The sequence below is a fragment of the Hyperoodon ampullatus genome (genome assembly GCF_949752795.1).
Source record: "Hyperoodon ampullatus genome assembly, chromosome: 3".
Taxonomy (NCBI): Eukaryota; Metazoa; Chordata; class Mammalia; order Artiodactyla; family Ziphiidae; genus Hyperoodon; species Hyperoodon ampullatus.
The window spans coordinates 37,931,532-37,953,397 of record NC_136916.1 but is presented as its reverse complement, the minus strand read 5'-3'; the positions used below and the strand labels follow the sequence as shown (position 1 = coordinate 37,953,397).

The 21,866-nt window shown below is 49.6% G+C and overlaps 1 protein-coding gene across 1 annotated transcript; it reads right to left on the bottom strand.

Moving 5' to 3' along the window:
* Positions 1-9,281: 9,281 nt before the first annotated feature.
* PLIN1 (perilipin 1) lies at positions 9,282-20,570 on the bottom strand (the record flags this gene model as incomplete). The annotated part of the gene is made up of 8 exons (XM_079699702.1): positions 9,282-9,770; positions 10,788-11,033; positions 11,447-11,641; positions 13,671-13,843; positions 14,151-14,415; positions 15,628-15,710; positions 17,365-17,569; positions 20,526-20,570. The coding sequence occupies 8 exons, from the start codon at positions 20,568-20,570 to the stop codon at positions 9,429-9,431; spliced, it is 1,554 nt and encodes a 517-aa protein (XP_079555828.1). The 3' UTR covers positions 9,282-9,428.
* Between the last annotated feature and the right edge of the window lie 1,296 nt (positions 20,571-21,866).

The following is a 21,866-nucleotide window of genomic DNA, read 5'->3' as shown; positions in this document are numbered from 1 at the left end:
CGTGGGCGCTAGCTCCTCCTGACCAGGCCCGGAAGGCCGGCCTCAGGCCCCCGACGTAGGAAAGGGGAGACTCCCACCCGCCCAGACACGGACCTCCAGGAGACTGATAAGCAAGGATGGGGGAGGTCCCCGTGCTCGGTTAGGGCTCCCCAGGCGTGCCGACACCGTGCCACCCGGTCCAGGCCTGCTCAGGGAGGGGGCAAGCGCGCGCCTCCTCCCTCCCACCCCGGTCCTCGACCTCCACCCCTGCCCGGCCCACACCCACCTGCTCGGGCGTGAGCGTAGTCCCCCCCCCGCGGGACAGTCAAGCTCTGAGCCCCAGCGCGGCGCGCGCGGATGCCGTCACCGGGACCCCCGCCCACCAAAACATCCCGCCCCTCACCCGCAACTCCGCCCACCTGGGCGCTCGGGGGCGGCGGCGCGGGCTGCGCGGCGCCGCGGAGTCTGTCGGCAGACGGGGCGGGGCGGGGACCGGAGGGGCGGGAGATAGGGCGTGGCCTGGGCTGAAGTGCGGGGCCCCTCGCCCCTGGGCCCCCAGTACCGTGTGGGGCCCCTCAGCACCGCCAGGAGGCGCGAGCACTACTCGCCGAATTCTGGGGACACAGCGACCAACAAGGCCGCCCGGATTCTCCGAGCTGGAGAAGCCCACCAGCTCATGGAGCGGGGAGCCTAAGTTTTATAATGCGAGTTGTAACAAGTGAGAGAATGAAAACTAACTAGGAGACATTTTCGTTCCGGTAGGGGAGGGTGGATTTTCTAACCCTGAGACTCCGGTTAAAGTGGGCTAAAAATCAACTACTTTTGGTTCGTTAGTTCGTTTGTTCATTCAACTGCAGACCTTCCCTCCTTCCCGCCATTGCTACCCTTCTATCGCAGCACTCCCCACGCGCCGTCAAAGGTCAGCAAAGCCTCCACCCCTTTTTTATCTGATTTCACTACCCCTTCTAAAGTTGAAAAGGATTCATCCCCCCTGAGATATTCGGGGTTGGGATGGGGGCCCACTCCCGGCGGTGTGGCGGAGGCCCTAGCTGCACCCTGGGCGCTCACACCAGGCAGTGGGTGGATGGATGAAACCACGAGGGAGCTCCTATTGAGGCCTTCTAGCATTCTGGGCAGAGAGCAGGATGGCTGCTGCCCCCTGCTGGGGGCAGCCTCACCCCAGGGCAGGTCCTGACAGAGTCTGGCCTCACAGTTCTGGCTTGTAAGCCCCCAGTTGGGAATGGGCATGGGATCCACTGGACCACTGGTGGATTACACTGCCACCCAGCCTTGGGTTCCTGGATGGACAACTGCCCCTAGAAGAGGCCACTGGGAGTTGGGGGCTGCTGTAGAGTTCTTAGCCAACCTCTCCGGTTGGGGAGGCAATTTTGTGGGTGAACAGCCAGTGGAAATCCTGCAGAGGTATTCATCCTGCATCTACCTGGGCAGGTGCTGGCCAGGAAAGTGCCCCCAAACATCTCTTGCAGCATGCCCCCCACCATCCATCCCATCGCTCAAGCCATCTTTGACTCCTCTGTTCTCCTATCTACCACCAAGCCCTGATTCCCCCTCCTCAGTAGCTTCCAGTCCAGGCAAGTCCCTTCATCCTCCACAACCTTGCTGCCCAAGCCACCACTATCTCTTGCCTGGGCCACTGTAAAGCCTTATCACTGGTCCCCCTTCTGCCCTAGTAACGCATGTCAATTTTTTAAAAATGTTTTTAAAAAGCACAAAAGTACAGAAGGAGAGAGATAAGCATAGTCATGTTTTGGAGGGTACCCTTCCAACTATTACTCTCCATGTTGCTTAGTCCACTCAGGCTGCTATAACAAAATACCACAGACTGGGTGGCTCATAAACAACAAATATTTATTTCTCACGGTTCTGAGGGCTGGGAAGTCCAAGATCCTGGTGATGGCAGATTCAGTGTCAGGTGAGTCCCCACTTCCTAGATGGCCATCTTTTTACAGTGTCCCACATGGCAGATGGGACAAGCTAGCTCTCTAGGGTCTCTTTTATAAGGGCACTGATCTCAATCATGAGAGCTCCACCCTCATGACCTAATCACCTCCCAAAGGCGAGCCTTCAAATACTATCACACTGGGGGGTAGGATTTCAACATATGAATTTAGGAGACACAAACATTCAGACTATAGCACTATGATATACAAGCATGTGCATACATATATAATATATACAAGTATGTTATACATATTATAACTTGTCTTACTAAATTGTGAGGTCCTTCAATGGAGCGTGCTTTATTTATCTCCAAGTCTCTCTCCCTTGGCCCAAGACCTGGCATAGTCACTCCATGAAGGTTTTTGGTCAAGTTATTTTAGAAAGGAAGGAAAAACTGTCTTTGCATTAACAGAAATATGGGTGTGGATCAATATGGCTCATATTTTTATTTTGTAGGCACAAACGACAGAGTGGTATGTAGAACATCTTTGGAGAATGAGGAAGTATCCTCATGATGGCATCTCCTTACGTCAAGCCTCCAAACTGGACAACAGATGATCCTGTCCTCAGTTCACAGTCCTTTCTCCACTCATCCCTGTTTTCACTCTCAGCCCTAAACCACCCCTCCGCCCAAAACCAGCAGAAACTTGCATCTCCCTACATACAAAAATGCTTCCTCAGTTTTAAGACGCTCATTTTAACATTTCTGAAATTGAGTTGCATCTTGTAGTCATTTGCCAAGGGAAACTTGGCACCAGGATAGATGATATAGGAACGTCCACGTGCTGCCTGAAAGAGATGGTCTCTTCACCTCTGTGACCTCTGATGGATTGGGTGCATTGGGAGCATCATGCATGGTTGAATTTTAATGAAAATCTAGAAACATCTTTGCAACTTAAAATGTCATTAGAAAAATCAAACTTTGAGGTAGTAACGAAACAATTTATTATATATACAGAAGATTGCCTGTCACAAACAGTCATTATAATTAAAGGCTGTAGAAACTGCCAAGTCTCTTAGGATAGATCTATATTAGGAAATTCTCAGCCTCAAGGAGCAGAAACCACACTTTGAAGTGGCTTGAACAATAGGCCATTTGTTATCTCGGTGAACAGAGAGACCAGAGGGAGGAGGGCTCTGGGGCAGGTTGAGTCAGTGACAAGGGACCTGGCTTTTCCATTTCTCCCCTCTGCCATCAGCATCAACCATAAAACATCCAGAGGGGGAAGAGAGCATTGTGTCACGCAGCACTGTCTTTGGATCAAGGGAACTTTTCCTAGGAAGCCCTACCATCAGCTTTGCCTCACATCATGGCTGAGGCCTGTCCACCCCTGAAGTCATCACTGACAAGGAGACAGAATAACTATGGTTGGCTTGGAATATGCACATGAGATGAATATGCATGGATGTTGGGAAGTGTGATGGTTAATTTTATGTGTCAACTTGACTGGGCTGTGGGGTGCCCAAATATTTGGTCAAACATTATTCTGAATGTTTCTGTGAGGGTGTTTTTGGATGAGATTAACATATGTTTGAGTAGAGCCGATTGTGCTCCCCAACGTGGGTGGCCTTCATCCAATCAGTTGAAGGCCTGAATAGAACAAAAAGGCTGACCCTGCTCCAAATAAGAGAGAGTTTTCCTGCCTGTCTTTTTTTTTTTTTTTTTTTTTGCGGTACCCGGGCCTCTCACTGTTGTGGCCTCTCCCGTTGCGGAGCACAGGCTCCGGACGCACAGGCCCAGTGACCATGGCTCACGGGCCCAACCGCTCCGCGGCATGTGGGATCTTCCTGGACCGGGGCACGAACCCGTGTCCCCTGCATCGGCAGGCGGACTCTCAGCCACCACGCCACCAGGGAGGCCCCTGCCTGTCTTTTAACTGAGACTTTGGCTTTTTTTCCTGCCTTCAGACTCAAACTGAAATATCAGCTCTTCCTGGGTCTTGAGCCTGCCAGTCTTTGGACTGGAACTAAACCACTGGCTCTCCTGTGTCTCCATGCTTGCTGATTCAGCCTGTAGTTCTCGGGACTTGCCAGCCTCCATAATCTTGTGAGCTAATTCCTTATAATGAATCTCTTTATATATATATAAATATTAAAAAAGTATGTATATATAGTTATATATACAGTTGACCTTTGAACAACACAGGTTTGAATTGTGCAGGTTGGCTTATACTCATATATTTTTCAATAAATACATACTATATTACTACACAATCCCTGTTGGTTGAATCCGCAGATGCAGAACTGCAGGTACAGAGGGCTGACTGTAAAGTTATGCTCAGATTTTCTTTTGTTTGTTTTTTTTTTTTGGCCCCGTGGCCAACCAGGGATTGAACCCAGGCCATGGCAGTTAAAGCGCCGAATCGCAGACCACAGCACTAACAACTAGACCACCAGGGAAACTCCCTCGGATTTTCAGCTATGCAGAGGGTCGGCACCCCTAACCTATGCAGTGTCCAAGGGTCAATTGTATATATATTTCCTACTGGTATAAATTTATATACTTCCTCTTGGTTCTGTTTGTCTGTAGAACCCTAATACAGGAAGTCATCCATAATATCCACAACCACCTCCTAGAATTTTCAAAGCTAAGAGAGGCTGGTCAACTGATTCATGTATCATGAAGGACCATCATTCTGGTACCAAACATCCATCTGTTAGAAGCTGCCAGAAGCTATGACCCTTCCTACAATATATAATTCAGTTTAGGAGAACCCAAAAATTCAAGCATGTGGGAAAAGTAGATGAAACCCTAGTGTTCTCTGATATGCTATAGAACTACACTGTTGGTCTGAAGTATTCTAAAGAAGTTGGGGTCCTCAACTGGAATGATTCGGAGAAGCCTGTTACCACACAGTCAAAAAAGATTCATTTAGACTCAGTGTGAAGAAGCCTAAAACTAAACTTGGATCTTTATGTATGTAAATGTAACAAAAGGTGATCATGATCAATGAAACCTTGGTATAATTATAATTACAATTTTATAGTACTTAAGTTTAGAGAAAAGAAAATTGAAACTTTTGTTACAGTAATTTTAAAGATTTTTGTGATGTTAGAGTTCACTGGAACTATCAATGTGAATTGATGACCTTGGAAACAAATGCCTTTTTTCTAGCTGTCACTAGTGGGTGTGCAATGTTTTTCTGTCTATCACCAATATTCACATGGAACAATCAGATATGCATACCCAGGGTCCAAATTGTGCTGCCACTATTCCTCTTTAAAAGTAGCTGATCCCATGGATTAGGTCAAGAACAGGAATAATTTTTTTGTGGTCAGAAAAAACATGCTTTTAGAATGTCTGTTGTCAGCCTAAAGGACAAAGGTCCCAACTTAAAGGGGCCAAATTGTGACAATTTGAACATCAAAAGAGCAAATAATAATTATAGTTAATTGAAACAAGCTGAGTCTGTAAATTTTCCTTTTGTAGAATTTGACAAGCTGACTTTATCATTTGTATGGAAAAGCAAAGAGCCAGAAGTTGTAAAGCCCTCCTACAGAAGGGCAATGTGGGGGGCTTGCCCAACCAGATAACCCTTGTAAGTCAGACAATGTGCTAATGCCACAGGAATAGATAAATAGAACACATTTGGAAACTTGATCTACGACGGAACTGAGAGTGGGGGGAAGCCAGACTATTCCATACATGAGGCAGAACCTGGTCCCTCTGTTCCACCTAGATGCAAGAAAGCATCATTCAGGCATCAGACATCAACAGGTCAGAAGCTTCCAGCTGACTTCTATGAGAAACTCTTAGCCTTCCCACAGTGTACAATTCAATTAAGGAGAAACTAAAAATTCAAGAAATTAGGAAAAGTATAGGATAATCAGTTATCCATATGGAAGAAAAAATCAGATCCCTACTTAAACCATACATAAAAATAAATTAAATGTAAAAGGCAAAACTATGAAAATATTTGAAGAAAATACAGGGGAATATCTTCATGACTTCATGGTAGGGAGAGCTTTAAAAACTACTCAAAATTGCAAAACATAAAGGAAAAGAATTATAATTTTGACTAAGTAAAAATTAAGAACTTTTGTTCATTGAAAGAAACCATAAAGAGAATGAAAAGCCACACACTGGAAGAAGATATTTGTGATGCGTAGAGCTGATAAAGGATTAGTATCCAAAAAATATTAAAGTCTTCTAAAAATCAATGAGAAAAAGAAAAACGACCAATAGAAAACTGCGCAAAAGTTTTGACAGACACTTCACAGAGGGGAAATACAAACATTCGATAAACATAATAAACAATGTTCAATATCATTGTGATTCACGGAATTAAGTCCACAAAGAAATGCCATTATACACACTTCAGATTTGCAAAAATGATGAAACCAGGCAATATCAAGTGTTGGTAAGAATGTTGAATACGAGGACTCACATACTTCTGGTGAGAATGTAAATCAGAACAACCAAGTTGGAGGACAATTTGGCAATATCTAGTTAACAATACACATACTTTATGACTTAGCAATCCCACTCTTCATCATATTCCCTAAGCAACTCATAACAATGTTTACTGCCAAAAGTATGTAATAGTAAAAATAGAGGAACAACCCAAATGTCTGTTGACAGGAGAGTGGTGTGGCAGAGATTGCAAGTTGCCCCCCACCCCCAGAATCCACTTCCCCTCCATTTAAGACCTCAGATTTTTAACTAGATGCATAGCCACCCCAAATAAAGTCTATATTTCCCATCCTCCCTTTCAGCCAGATGTGGCCATGTGACTCTAAGTTTTTTCTAGTGAGTTATAAGCAGAAGTTTAATTTCTTCTACCCCCTTGCTCTTTTCTGTGGCTGGAATATGGAGCTGATGACTTTTTAGTTTGTATCAACATTTAAATATTTAAAATAATTTGATTAATGCATTTTATAAGTTTGATTAAGTAAAAAGTGCTTAAATGTTTAGGAAAACTACGGCTAATACAATGAGCATTAAAACCCAAGTTGCAGAGATATCTCTCTCCAGGCTCAGAAGTCTTTTGGATATTAAGATCCCAGATAAGTATGGAAGAAAAAAGTGGTAAATAATTGCATGGATAAATGTATGTCTGTAATGGTTGTTTTTCCATCTCTAAAAGCTGTGATTGAGCTGGAGGTGCATTTTATGAGCTGGAATAGAAGAGAGGGGACACAGTATTTCTCTGGAGAGGGACCTTGGCATCCCAGTGTGAAGGGGAAGTCTTCCTGAGGTCCAGAGCTACCAAAGATGAGCACTCACATCCACATGAGCAAGAACATGTTCTGTTGTCAGAACAGAGAAAAGTCCCACATCCAACCTGGAGCCAATTAGGCAAATTTCTGCCATTTAGAGGAGAGGCTTTGCTCTCATTTCTCACCAAAAAGTATTCAGAAATACTGAGGGCCAGGCTCAGAGCACTTTGCCATCTATTTAATAATAAAAAGAGACTTATATGGCAAGCTGTTTGCTTCCTGGGCTGTCCTGTACTGGTTCCCAGCACCCTGGCTGAGGTCCAGGACAGGGTGAGGGGTCTGTGTCTGGCCAATGGGTGTGTTGACTTCTACAGTTCTCCTGGGTTGCTCCTGGTTGGAGGAGCCACAGGACTATGGAGGAGTAGACAGTCAGGAGTGTGGTTTCTGGAGCTCCAGGAAGAAAGCAGCATGGGCAGGTGAGGCCCAGGATAGCTGTGTGTTTCTCTCTACGCAACCAGGCCTGAGGCCAGTTCTCCAGCAGCTGCCCACAGGAACCCTGCCGGGGCTAGGCTGGTACTGTCTTCTTAGCCATGTCCTATCACCTTCTGAGGGCCCCTCTTGCCAGATCCATACCCCCTCCCCAGGAAACTGCTGAGTGTGGTGTGGATTGTGAGGGTTGGGTGGGGGGCCCAAAGCTAGTTCAAGGTCGTGACCATGTCCATATGTGTATGTCCATCAACACTCCCCTCTCCTCATTCTGGGCATCCTCAGATTCCAAAACCACGGATAAAGGCCAAGGCCAAAGATCTGCCAGGGCCCAGAGTCAGTTACAGGGAGCTGGACTCTTAGGTGTGCCATAGAGTGGCAGCCAAGAGGGTGCTCATGGATCTGAGGGGGACCTATAGGGGGTGAGTGTGTATATATAGATGTCTAAAAGGACTGACAGAAGTGTCAGAATTATCTGTGCAGCTTCAGATGACAAGAAAAACTGAGTTTGGTTTGGAAGGCTACTTGGCATTATCTATCAATATTTAAAATGAACGTACCCTTTCACCCGACATGTCATGGTTCCAAGTTATAAATTTACCCTATAGATATATGCACACATCTACATGAGACATTTGTATGAAGACATTTATTGTAGCACTGTTCGAAGGAGCAAACAATTGGAAACAACCTAAAAGTACATGATTAAGGCACTAGTTTAAAACATAGCACATCTATATTATGAAGCACTTACTGTGTGGCTGTTAAAATGAGCAAGGAGGATTTATGATACTCATACAAAAAAGATTTCTAAGATGTCTTGCTGAGTGAAAAAAGCACTGAGTATAACCTCCCACAGCTTGTGTAAACAGTGGGGAGTATATACACATGTGGCTGCGCATGCACAGTCCGTAATCGGAAAGATACAGAAGAGACTGGCACCATGATTGCTTTGGGGAAGAGAAACCAGGGAACTCAGGGAGGAAGGCACACATCCTTTGGCAGTGTTTGAATTTTTAACTTATATGTATGCATTTCCAAATGTACGAAATATTAACATTTTCAAAAATAGGGCTTGGAATGAACTGTGGCTATAGAGTCCAAATATATGGTCTATACTGTATAACAAGTGATCACCACTGTCTCCCAGCACTGGGGGCGCCAGCATTTGAGAGGTGGACGGAAGGGTGAACATGCAGGTGGAAAGCAGTAAGGGTGCAAATGGAAATGTAGCTGTGAACAGGAAGGTGGCGCTACAGAGCACAGGCCAGGACCCAGCCTGTGAAGAGTGTGGGGTACTCAGAAAGTGATGCTCGTATGTATATAAACACTCAAGAGCTTTTGCACCTGATTGCTGTTCCCCTCAAAGTAGTCTTCTGAGAGCCTGTATACTCAGGAATCTCTGCATTCAGGACTTAAAAATGTGCCAGGATCTACTGCTTGAACCTTTAGGGTGGTGACACATTCACTGGTGACAAATATTTGTCTACAGAGGATGGATGTAAATACTGGAAACAGTTAAATGTCACTTGGCCACAAATTTGGTGAAAGAAGTGAGAGATCAAGTTAGGCAATTAATCTTTTGGTAAAAATAACAAGGCATAGAATTAAAGCAGACTGCTAGTCTGATGCTTCTCAAAAATGGGCTCTGACAGCTAAGCCCAAAAAGGATGCTCAGAAGATGATGTGTGCCTTGGCAGCATCCTTGGAACGAGGCTCGGGACCCAAGGGGACTACTTGGAAGAAGTCAACGCTCATTTGGACATGTAGGTTCTGTTTGTTTGCAGAAGACAACGGCCCCAGCCCTGGGCCGGGCCGGGAAGGCGATGGGGGCAGCGGGCTCAGCTCTTCTTGCGCAGCTGGCTGTACTGCGTGCGGCCCAGGATGGGCTCCATGACGCTGGGCCGGAAGAAGCTGTCGCTGACCCTGCGCGCGGGCTTCTCGCGGGGCATGGCCGGCAAGGCGGTGCGCGGCGCGGCGGCCGTGTCCACCCGGTCCTCCGCGCCCGGGCCCCGAGCGCTGCGCAGGCTGCCGCGGGACTGCGCGGGGCGTGACGCAGGCTCCGAGCTGGCGGGCGGCGCCCCGGACCCCCTGCGCTCCGCCTCCGGGCTCTCGGCCTCGGCAGGCGGGTTGTCGATCTCCCGGAATTCGCTCTCGGGCTCCATCAGCGACAGCCTGGGGAGCTGGGGGCCGGCAAACCACGTTAGGCCCCCGCCTTGGCCCTAGTCCCTGTGCCTCCCACCACCGCCTCCTCTGTGGCCCTCACGGTCACGCCTCCCGGGAGCGGCCATCCGGGGTGTGGGACAGGGATGGAGGGTGCGGGGGAGACCGCTTAGGTCCTGCCCTCCCTGACAGTGTGCAGAGTCCAGACCCCCAGGGCAAGGCAGACAGCCACCCTCTAAAGTTTCTGGACCCCTCGGGTCTCCCTCCGAGGTTCCTCAGTGGGAGGTCAGTGGCTTTCCTGACCCTTCCTTGGACCCGCACCTTGCCCCTGCCTGGGTCAGGGTACCCACGCCTGGCTCTGTTTTGGGCCCAAGGTGAACAAGCTGGCTGCCAAGACCCCTGCCATGCCTCTTGGTGAGAGTGAGTGGCTGAGTAACCCATTCCCCCACTACCCTCACAGCCTCCCTCAATCCTCAGCTCTAAGGGGCCTCCTGCCCTGACCAGCCCTCCTACTGACTGCTCGACCTGTAACTTGCTCTGGAAAGGGACCCAGGGACCCCCAAAGTGATAGTACTGGCACTCCTTGGGGTTTTCCTGTTGGTGACAGGTGTTGGAATTGGCATGGGGGCAGCTGCTGTCCCCTGGAACATAGCTGACCCCGCAGGGTGCCCTGGAAGCCTCCCTGCAACCCTTTCCCAGGGAGCAGCATGCAAACCTGCCAGGTCCTTCAGTTGGGAGCTGAGGGGTGAGGACTTGACCACTGGGACCCCCAGATTAATGATGGATGACTTCCCCAGCAGCAGGTGGGAAGGACAGATGTGGGGAAAGGTCTCAGGCCAAGGCCACAGGTCTCTGTACTTTTGGGGCTGCGAAGGCCCCCAGTCAAGGCCATAGTATGTCAAAATGTTTCTGGGGCACTGAGGATCAGAGACGGGAAGTGGGGGCAGCTGCAAGCCCCTTCAGTCAAATCTGCTTTGTCTGTCCTTTCGGGGGTGGGGAGGAGGGGGAAGTTTATCCGGAAGGGTAGGGGGACTCACCGGCACATAGTGCACCACCGTGTCCATGAAGTTGTCAGTAACGCCCTTCAGGGCATCAGACAGGGACATGGCCCTGCCCTTGGTGGAGGAGACAGCACCGGCTGGCATGAGATGCAGCAACCTCTCTGCCATGCCCAGCACAGCCGCAGGCGCCCACATCATGATCAAGATGGTGCTCTGGAGGGCCTTCTGCAGAGTGTGCGCCACACCACCCAGGAGGCCTTGTGGGCCAGGCGGGGCTGCTCCCTGGGGGCCAGAGCAAGGTCAGTGCCTCCTCAGCAACTCCCCTGACCCTTCCCCTCTCCTCACCATCCCCAGAGCTAGAGGGGAAAGAACGTGGATACCAAACTGAAAAAACTATTAGCCTGGCTCTTGGGCAGGTCACTTCTGCTCTCTGAACCTCAGTTTCTTCATCTGCAAAATGGGAATGACAATCTCTGTCCTGCCTATTTTATGGGGTTGTTGTGAGGATCCTTTGAGAGAACTTTGTTAGCTGGGCGTTTGGGGGTGAGGTGAAGAGCGCTGCACCCATGTACTGCACTCCTGGGCCTGGGGGCAAAGACCCTTGTTTCACCCGGGGCCTCTGCTTCTCATCCCCTCGGTGGGCTGTGGGACCTCCAGGTTCCTGCATCCCACTCGGCTTCTGCTCTCTCCCTTACCTCACTGAGCTTGTGCTCCTCCGTCTCTGATTCCTCCTGCTCCACCTCTGTCTCCTCCCCCTCTGTGTCCATCTGGTCATTGTGGTCCTCCTCCCGGGTGGCAGTGAGGTTGTGCAGCCAGGGCACCCACACCTCGCTCGACCGCCGGGACACCACTTGTCTGGCCGCTGATGCGCCCCACTGGGCCAGGCTGCTCTGAGGGCGGGAAGGTGGCAGGCTGCTGGTTTCACAGCCCCTGCCAGAGGCTGGGCAGCCCCAGCAGGCAAAGCCCCTTGCCCCCAGGGTCAGGGTTGGGGGAGGCAAGCTGGGCCCGGCCCCAGCAGACTGTTCTTCAAACTTTTTATGGAGTGGTAACTTACACCCACTAAGGTGCACAAGCTTTAGTATACAGCTCTGGGAATTTTTAGAAACACACACCTGTGTGACCATTACAGATCAAGATACAGACCATTTTCGACACCCCAGAAGACTCCCTGTGCCTCTCACCCAGTCAGTACCACCTAAGGGTGACCACATTCTGGCCTCTATCACCATGCATTGATTTTTCTCATTTGTAAATGGACTCACACAACGTGTTTTCTTTCATGAATAGTTTTTGTTCAACGTTGTGTTGTGAGATTCATCCACATTACTGAGGGTCAGAGTAGCTCCTCCTTTTTCATTTGTGTCATATTCCACTGAATAAATATACCACAATATACCCATTCTACTGTTGATGGACATTTGTGTTATTTCCAGTTCTTGGCTAAGGATAAAGCTGATAGGAACATTTCCGGTGTGTCTTTGGGGGACATAAGCTCTTATTTCTGTCGGGTGGAATTGCTGAGTCATAGGGGATATGTATGTTTAGCTTTAGTACATACTCCTTGCAGATCTTTTAAAGAGTGAAAAAAATCAAGTGGGCCAGAGGATCCCATGGGAGGAAACTGACCTGGATAGGTGGGCTGGTGTCCCCTGGGGCACAGCTTGGCTCATTTCAAACCCCTAGGGAACCGCACAAACAGGGTCTCCTTGTTATACATCCTTAGGGGACACCATTATTTTCTTTTTAAGATTTTTTTTTTGATGTGGACCATTTTTAAAGTCTTTATTGAATTTGTTACAATATTGCTTCTGTTTTATGTTTGGTCTTTTGGCTGCAAGGCATGTGGGATCTTAGCTCCCTGACCAGGGATCGAACCCACACCCACTGCATTAAAAGGCAAGGTCCTAACCACTGGACCGCCAGGGAAGTCCCTGGGACACCATTATTTTCTATATGAAGGGTGGTGTCTGAGGCTGTGCTGTACAGTGGCCCCCACCCACTAGGGGCTAGGCCAGGGTGCAGGAGTTAGTCTAGCCCCCATGGGGAAGTGGCCCCCCAGTGCAGGTGACAGAGGAGAACTACTACTCCTGTATCCCTACTGGAGCTACAGAACCTGGCACATAGTAGGTTCTCAGCAAACATTTGCTTGAATGAATGAGCCAGGCCTGAGGATGCTTTTAAAAGTACCATCCTCTTGATGGCTGAAAAGTGGTTATCTTGTTTGCTGACATTTATGTGTTAATGCTTTTATTTCCTTTTCTTTTTTGCGGGGTGGGGGGGGGGTGGTGGGGCTGCTTAGTTTCTTATTAAAGTTCCCATGAAAATAATCCAGGCTATCTCTGCTAAAATACACAGAGAGGTGGAGGTGGGGTGTGGTGGGGAGTAAGCCCTATCTGGGCCTAGAAAAGGCAGCTTTACCTTGGGTGCAGTGGGATGCAAATTAGAAACCTCTAGAAGGGAAACCAGAACCCTGGGGGCAGTCAGAGACACAGCCCAGCTGGGGCTCTCTTCCCAACAGAATGGGTTTTGTGCCTTGCTTATTTACAGATGACACTCCCCAGCGCCTAGAGGGCAGATGGGGGGGTGTCTCTGCTTCCTCACAAGTGGGAGGGCCCACTTGGGAGGAGGAAGGCTTGGGGGGGTGGGGGGGACTCAGAGGGAGAATGGGAGAGACAGAAGAGGGTGGGGGGCAGGACCACCCTAACAAGCAGGCCTGCCCTCTCCCCTTGCATCCTAGAGGACTAGCCCACCACCCCACCTAAGGCCTCTTGTCCTTAGACCTAAAGTCCCCGCCCAGGCTGGAAAAGAGGAAGTTCCTAGGACAGGAGGCAGAATTGGGTAGGGGATGGGAGGGACCAGGCAGCCCACAGACAGGGTTCCCAGGCCGTGGGTCAATCAGGGCTCAGGGCAGACACTCACCAGGGGCGCCACTCCTGGGATCCACATGGCCAGGGCCTGGCCCTGTTTCAGCGCCCGGGCTGTGGTCTGGAAGGTGTGTTGAGAGAGTGTGTTGGCCAGGGCCCCAACCCTGCTCACGAGGTCCGGCTTGGCCTGGGGAGGTTTCTGGGCATGCTGGTGTCCTGGAGCAGGGGCTAGGTAGGAGTTTGTGAGGGGAAGGAAAGGAAAGCTGATCAGAAAGGTGCTGGGCAAAGCTGGGTTGTGTCTAGGGTTGGAAAGTGGTCATCCTAGCTCCACCACAAGCTCGCTGGTGATTTGGGCAACTCACTTTCTCCACTTAAAAATGGGGAGAGAGGGCTAGGTGAGGATGGATCCATCTGCAAATCTTGCTGGGCCATCCCTGTTCCAGAGCAGGGGCTAGATGAGCCCTGGCTGCCTCTTCCTAATTCCCAAGCAGCATGGGTGGCCAACTCACTCCCCAGGCCCCCTAATGGCAGATACCTGACTCTTCCTTGGCTGGAGGGAGGAGGAACTCTACCACCTTCTCAACACCACCCAAGGCCAAGTCAGCCCCTCCAGAGGCTAGCTGGCCAGCTCGGGTGTTGGCAGCAAATTCGGCAGTGTCTTTGACCATCCCCCAGGCGAGCTCACAGCCAGCCAGAGCGGTCCCTAGGACTTTGTCTGAAGTGCTGGCGATGGGCACACTGATGCTGTTCCTGGCACTGCGAAGGCGGGTAGAGATGGTGTCCTTCAGCTCAGAAGCAATCTGGAGGAAGTGGGGAGGGGAGTCAGGCATGTGGATCTGGCAGACCCTGAGCCCAGCTTCAGGAAAGCCTCATTTAAAGGGGACTGGCACCAATATTTGGGCAGCTTGATTAAGCTGAACTTAAAAGGAAAAGGGCTCCAGTCCTTCCTGTGCCAACCACTTAGACCTCCTGGCTTCTTTGCACCCTGTTTCTACCTGTCAATATCCTAACCATCCTTCAAGAATGCCCCCCAAAGCCCACCTCCTTGATAACACCTCATGCACACAAGGCATCTCCTCTTCCAAATTCCTCTGCTGTCTGCTCTGTCTTGCCCTCAGAACATTGCTCACATTCCTATCTGCACTTATGTGGACTTATAGATGTGGTTGATCTTCCTACAGGTTCTGCATTGAAATAATGTCTTTCTCTCCTTTGCCTTAGGAACTCCTCTGTGACAAAGACGTTGCCGTTTATCTGGAAAAATAAGTGAAGAGCATAGGCCTCAGAGCCAAATAGACCTGCTCTCATGTGGCCTCCACTTAAGGCTGTGTGGTCAGGGGGAAGCCACTAGTTTTCCCATCTGTAAAATGGGGATACCCACCCCTATACCAGAGGGTTGACAAGAGGATTAAATGAGAGGGCTCTATAAATCATATGTCATGACCCCTGTCATAGGGTAGGGCTCAGTAAATGTTTGTGAGATGGGTGGTGGTTTGTCAGTGAGATGGATGGCATCTGAGAGTGCAACTTATTCCCCCAAAGCACCAGACATGGCCCTTACCATGGCAAATGCCCAATGAATAGCTATCCAGGTGAAGTGACATTTTCAGTCTCATGGTCCATAAAGTGTTGGATCTTGAGGACATGGGACTGCAATCCTGGGATCTGACGAGTGTGACCCATGATCTTAGGTGGCTGTAGTCGCCAAATGGTCCAATGTAGGCCAAAGAGCAGGGAATCAGAAGCAGTGGGCCCTACCCCAAGCTCCTGTTTGAGTTTGCCTCTGGGCTGTGCCTGCTGGTTTCAGAAGCCTGCCTTCATCTGGCCCCACAGGGAGAGGAAGAAGCTCATCGTGTGGTCTTAGGAACAGGCAGCTGCCACCAGCCTTGGAAGGCATTTGCCACAGAAACAAAAGACTCACATTTATGCATCATGGGCTCGTGCCCTCTCCTCAACTGGGAGGCAGTGACAACAGAATGTGGGGAGCCTTAGAGAAGAGGGGAGGGGCTCACCTTTTCAGGAGGATACTGGAGGGCCGGGATCTTTTCCTCCAGGTGGTCCAGGCCTCGGCAGGCCAGCTCGTTGGCAGCTATGACTGGAAGCAAAAGGCCATGGTCAGGTGAGCCCTGCCCCCACTGTGAGAGCCCAGCTGGGGCCTCTGTGCCAAGGAAGGCACCTTGGAGCCCTCAAAAAACCCCCAGGCCTGCTACCCCCAAAGCATCTGGGAATCTGAGGCCCTCTGCCGCCTTTGGCCACCATCCACTGTGACTCCTGAGAGCAGGATGTTTTCCCTCTGAGCAGGAGCTCTGGAGTCATGCAGATCTGCACTCAAAGCCCAGCACCTGCATCTGCAGTGTAGCTTCAGGCAGGTCACAACCTGGCTGAGCCTCAAGTTCCTCACCTGTAAAATGTGGATTAATGTGGACAAACCTTGCAGGGTTGTCATGAGGAGGAAGTGACAGAACCTTTGTGAATCACCAACAGATCCTGGTCTCTCCTCCTCCTACAACCCCTGTTTGGGTGAGCGCTGGGTGAACACGACGGGGGAGAGCAGAGGTGTCATGGTGGAGGGGCAGCCGGGCCCTAGGGTGGGAGCAGGCCTGGCACTGCTTAATTCTAGAGGTGAAAGGCTGTTCTAGAGTTCCAGATGGTCCATGGCCCTTCCTTTTAACCTCTAGGAGTGAGATGGTCAACACTGGGAGAGAGTCACAGGGAAGAGAAAGGGGCAAGTGCCAGAGGATGCAAATGTTCCCGGGAGATACTGCCCAGGGGCTGCCGAGGACATCAGCTCTGCAGACATGACCATGGAGATCACAGTTTTAAAGGATATCTATATATTCTCTTTCATATTTTCTTTCTCCAGATATCCCAGGTTTCTTCACAAAATTCTCAAGCAGCAGAGAGCCCAGATGACTTGGCTGACTTCTGATTGGGCAAAATGAGACCCAGGGAAATTACTTAAGGAGTTTGCAGGCAGGGAGGTGGACCCAGGCCCAGGTCGTCTTTATATCTGTCCTCTCCCGTTTGCTGTGACAAATCCTCAGATACCCATAACTCTGTAATCAGGACTGTGGCAGGTCCTAGACTTCTGGAATTTCCCTCAGCCCTGTCAAGAGCCGTGCCGTGGAGACCATATTTTCCGACGGGGCAGAACAATTTGAACAGGGGCAGGTCTGGTAAGCTGTCCTCACCTTCAGGGCCCTGACTGGTAGCTCTCTGCTGCCCCGGCCTGTCATGGGGCCAGTACCATCACCTGCTGGACCCAGAGGGCCTCCCCTCTCCCTCCTCTCCCCCCATCCCTGCCAGGCTAGCCCTAGTGCCCACTGCCACTGCCTCTGTGCCAGACTCTGCTAGTTCCTGCTGCTGCTGCTGCTGGATTTGGAGCCAAAGTGGGTGTCTGGTCTGCCATGGGCCCCCACTCCCACCACCGCCCTCATAGCTCTTCTGCCCCCACCCCTTCTCCTGCCAATTATGTGGCCCATCATTGTCATCCTAGGAAAATGCCAGCTGGGCTACAGATGAGGCATCTATAGATGAGACGAGACCTATATCTATATTTATATCATCTATATCTGTAGATGAAAAGACTATGTAATGGGATGTAGATAGTCAGGAAGGCCGTCAGACAAACAAAAAGGCAGACAGACAAGCAAGCTATCAAACAGACTGACAGACGGACAAAAGATTGGCAGGCAGGCAGTGAGCATCAGTGAACAGGCAGACAGCCTCCGAGTGCCACAAGGACTCACACTGGGTGGACAGCCTTCGGACCACCGGCTCCACGCTCCAGGCTGCCAAGCTGGTGGCGCTCTGCACGCCCTTCTCGTAGGCACTGCATACAGAGGTCACCAGGGGGTGGGCTTCCTTGGTGCTGGTGTAGGTCTTCTGGAAGCACTCACAGGTGCTGCTCACCACCGGCAGCTGCAGGACCCGCTGCAGCACGTTCTCCTGCTCCTGAAGGAAAGCAGGTACTGAAGTCATTCCACTTCTTCCTCCCACCTCCTGGGGAGGCAGCCCCATGGCCATGGAGCCCATTAGGGCTGGCCTGGGTCCAAGTGACCTAGGAGGAACCCAGACTAGAGAGGTCTCTGGAGGCCCCACAGGGAAAACAGGAGCCCGGCTGCCATGCTCTCCTGGTCACAATCCTGGCTCTGGAGAGCTACTGGGCAAACTCTGGCCTCCAGGGGCCACCCCCCGACCTGCAGCCACCCCACTTAAACTTAATGGTAGGGGCAAGTGTGTCGGCGCACCTGCCTAGAGTTTTAGTCCACCTTGGATTGGTAGCTTCATCTGAACGTCTTTCTGGTCTTTTTGGGAGACTGCCTCCCTGCCTCCAGTGCTTGTCCCACTGCCTAGGATGCTCCCCTTCCCTCCCACAGTCCCTTCCATCTGGCAAAATGTCACTCCTTCAAGACACGGCTTGAGCATCGCTTCTTGTGTGAAGCTTCCTGACTCTCCTCCTTCACATCAGAAGCCACCACTTCCCTCGCTGGGTTGTTTCCGTATCATACATGGTGCTCGTCTTGATCATGTGTGTACTTGGCTCTCTCCCAGGAGACTGTCGTCTCTGTATCTCCAGGGCCTAACCTAAAGCCTGCACAGTAATGTTAGCTGAATAGGTGAATCACAGTCAGGGCTGCACCTAAGGTGTTAAGTTTAGATCTGCCCAACCGTACAGAATCACAGAATCTTAGGCCTCCAAGGGCCTCTGTAGCAAGAGTGCTTCCCACGGTCCCTCTGGGAGGCTTGTATTTGGACGTCTCCTTGCATGGAGCTCACCCCTCATAGAGTGGCCTATGCCCTTGTTGGACAGCGTGGCTGAGCTGAAATCTGCTCCACTCTGCCCTGTGTAACAATACTGAGGAAATCTGTTTCATCATTCATGGGCTGCCCTTTCACACACTTGAAGACAAATATTTCTCCCTTTAGCAGTCCCTTCTCCATTCTAAATAGCTCTAGTTCCTTACTTAGCTTCCAAGCGGCTCAGCACCCTGATCTGCTGATTCCCTCCTCTGTACACACTACAGTTTGACATCGCCTTTCTGAAAAATATAGCACTCAGACTTGAAGACAGTGTTCCAGGTGTGGTCTGAGTGCGTGGGGTATAGTGAAACCATCACCTCTCGTTATTGGGGTGCTGTGCTCTTATTAATGCATTCTAACCTCAACAGCAGGCACTTAATTAAACTTTAGGTCACCTAAGAATCTTAGTGGAGAAACACTGATCTTTGAGGTAAAAAAAAAAAAAAAAAAAAAGTGGATTCTAATCCTGCAGAGGGAAACAACATTCACTCAGTGCCATTATGCTCCAGGCACTGATTGGGGTGCTTTCGTGATATGACCTCATTTAATTCTAACAGCGACACTCTGAGGTCAACATTATCACTAGCACTTTGCCAATGAGACAAAGACTCAGAGATGTGAAGTGACTTACCCAAGATCACACAGCTAGTAAGTGGCACTGCCAGGCCAACTCAGGCCTGAAACAGCATGTCTGAGATTTCCTTCAAAATAACACAAAGGGGCTTCCCTGGTGGCGCAGTGGTTGAGAGTCCGTCTGCCGATGCAGGGGACACGGGTTCGTGCCCCGGTCCGGGAAGATCCCACATGCCGCGGAGCGGCTAGGCCCGTGAGCCATGGCTGCTGAGCCTGCGTGTCCAGAGCCTGTGCTCCGCAACAGGAGAGGCCACAACAGTGAGAGGCCCACGTACCGCAAAAAAAAAAAACAAAAAAATCACAAGGTTGGGGAATGAATGGGGTGAGGATTAAGCACAATTGTCCATGGATTATGGTTGCTGGGGCTAGTGAAGGGTATTATATTTTTCTGTCTGTTCTTAGGAATATTAAGAATTCTCCACATAAACATCCCAGGTCTGACTCAGATGTTCGAGCTCTTTCTGTAGCTTTGAATATGCACTGTTGCATAGTTCTGCTCTAAAGGTGAGGACCTAGCTTCTTCTGTTTGTAGGCGGCTGAGTTAGAAGACCCATCAAGGAGACCTGATGTACACTAGACAGCAAGCTACAATATTTCAGCTTTTGGTCTTGCAGGTGAGTTTGAAATTTGAACTAGAAAAAGATTATGACTGTAAACAAGAAAACATTTCTTTAACATTTTGGACAGAACCTTCAGGAGTTGTTTTAGGCAAAGCCAAAGAAGGAGAGGTCCTGGGATGGCAATAAACTATCGATACCTCTTAACTATGCACTTGACCATTTTATGCCTCTCTGTGTTCTACGATCCAATAAAAACCTTAACATGGCGATTCCTAGTACAGAGGTTAGTTAAAGCCTAACTTGGGACAAGATGGGTATTATATGGGTTCACAATTTTTAAGTTTCACTATTTGAACTGTACCTAAATTAGAGAGGCCTTGCCAGGAGGCATCAGTACACCTAAACGTGTCAAACCACTCTCAGTCACACTGAAAACCAGGTCAGACACACAAACTGGACACACTGCCCCTCTAACCCCTTCCCACATACATAATGTGCACCGTGTAACTCTAAGAGGTGCCATTTACATAGACTGCACCATACAAGAAGCCTCTGGAGTTACAAAATGCAGAGACTCCGTCCTGAATATACATTTCGCCTAGGTGGACAAAGCATGGGCTTCTGTTTCAGGCTTTAGAATATAGTAGTTCCCTTCCTCTCCTTTCCCTCCCAGCCAATTTTTCTGTGCTTTTTCTCCAAGGTACTTAGTTTTTAATAGACATCTTTTTTCCCCCTCACATTCTCTAACAGCCTTCTGCAAAAGGTAGTGAGGGCAAGAATAACTAAGACATAGTGGTCAATGAGTTATGAATATAATCTAGACATATCTTGCTCTAAGCCCCCTGAACTTCTCCTCCCACCTCCTTCCTCCCCCCAGAGTTGTCCACTGTCTCATATAAGCCCAAGTTACTTACAGGGCGGTCTTCATCCAGCAAGGTTGGACCCTTGTTAACTGCCATCGGAGCTCTTCAAGCTGCAAAGCAGAGGGTTCCAGGTCCATGAGGAAGTCCTCAGCCTGAGATCCACAGGGTCAGTCCCCTACCTCTCATGGCCATCAGGGGGGCCCAGGCTGTCTGGGAACTCAAGTTCCCTGAAGAGAAGGTATTTGGAGGATGAATGTCACAGACAAGTGGCTAGTTCTTAGAGTCCCATAGGGATGAGTTGTCCCGCAGCCTACTTGTCAAGACCATAGTTTCTTATAAGGATTCAGGGTAAGAAATAAAAAATGAAAGTAGCTTTAAGAGATAAGAGGTTGTAGATGTTTAGGAGCTCTTAGATGAGGGTCCAAAAGAGATGAACAAAGTTTCAGATTTAGTCTTTTTTTTAATAAAAAAGTTCTGCATTAATTCCTCTCTTTTTAAACAAGCAAATCTGCCAGTCATTCCCTCTGTGCTCAACCAGAGGAGAAAGTAGTCATTCTTAAAACCAGCAATTTCAGCTCTGTTCTGGAAAACTGGTGGCCCCAGAATATCTACTCTACACTCTTGGTCATTCACCCTGAATAATCTCTCCCTTGGTGGTTTCCCTGCAGGCCTCTTCATCCTCAGTAAAATTCCCAGAAGACCCTTACCCTCAACTTCTTTAATTCTCAGAAACAAACCAGGTAAGGTTGTCCCAGGATCCCCATACTCACTCCAGCTGATGCCACCTCGGTCCCACGGAGCCCGGGCTGCAGAGCGTCTCCTCCGGTGGAAACAATTCCAGTTGCTCTGGGGAGTCTTGAGCAAAGTTACTAACACCTCCCAGCTAGAGGAGGGCAGAGAGGAAGAGAAAGCTGGGTCATGGTTATTTGACCCAGTGTCCCCTGGGCACATCTTAACTTCTGTAAGGAGGCTTAGCCAACTAGGAGGTAGATTGCACAGCTGTAGGAAACCAGACTCAAAAGAGTTATTATTCCATGAGATAGCTGTTCTGTAACGTATTTCTGGCCCCCAGCTCTCGAGAAACTGTTTTCCAGAAAGAAGATTTGGGATATGTGTCATTAAACTCATAAGCTCTAAAGTTTTATAATCTTTGGCTCCTTTTCCATTAGAGGGTCCTACGGAACCGTTTTCAACCCATTTCCCTCATCCTTATTTTTTACTATCAAGAATGAATTTTGAACAGTAAGATTTAAACCCACACAGGAACACAGTTTACCTGAATGCATTAGTCTTTGATTATGAAGATGAATTGCTCTCAGTGAAGAAGAGAACCAGAGCTGTGGTTTACTCCTTGACAATCTAGGCTTTGAGGGAGCAATTTCAATCTCTGCA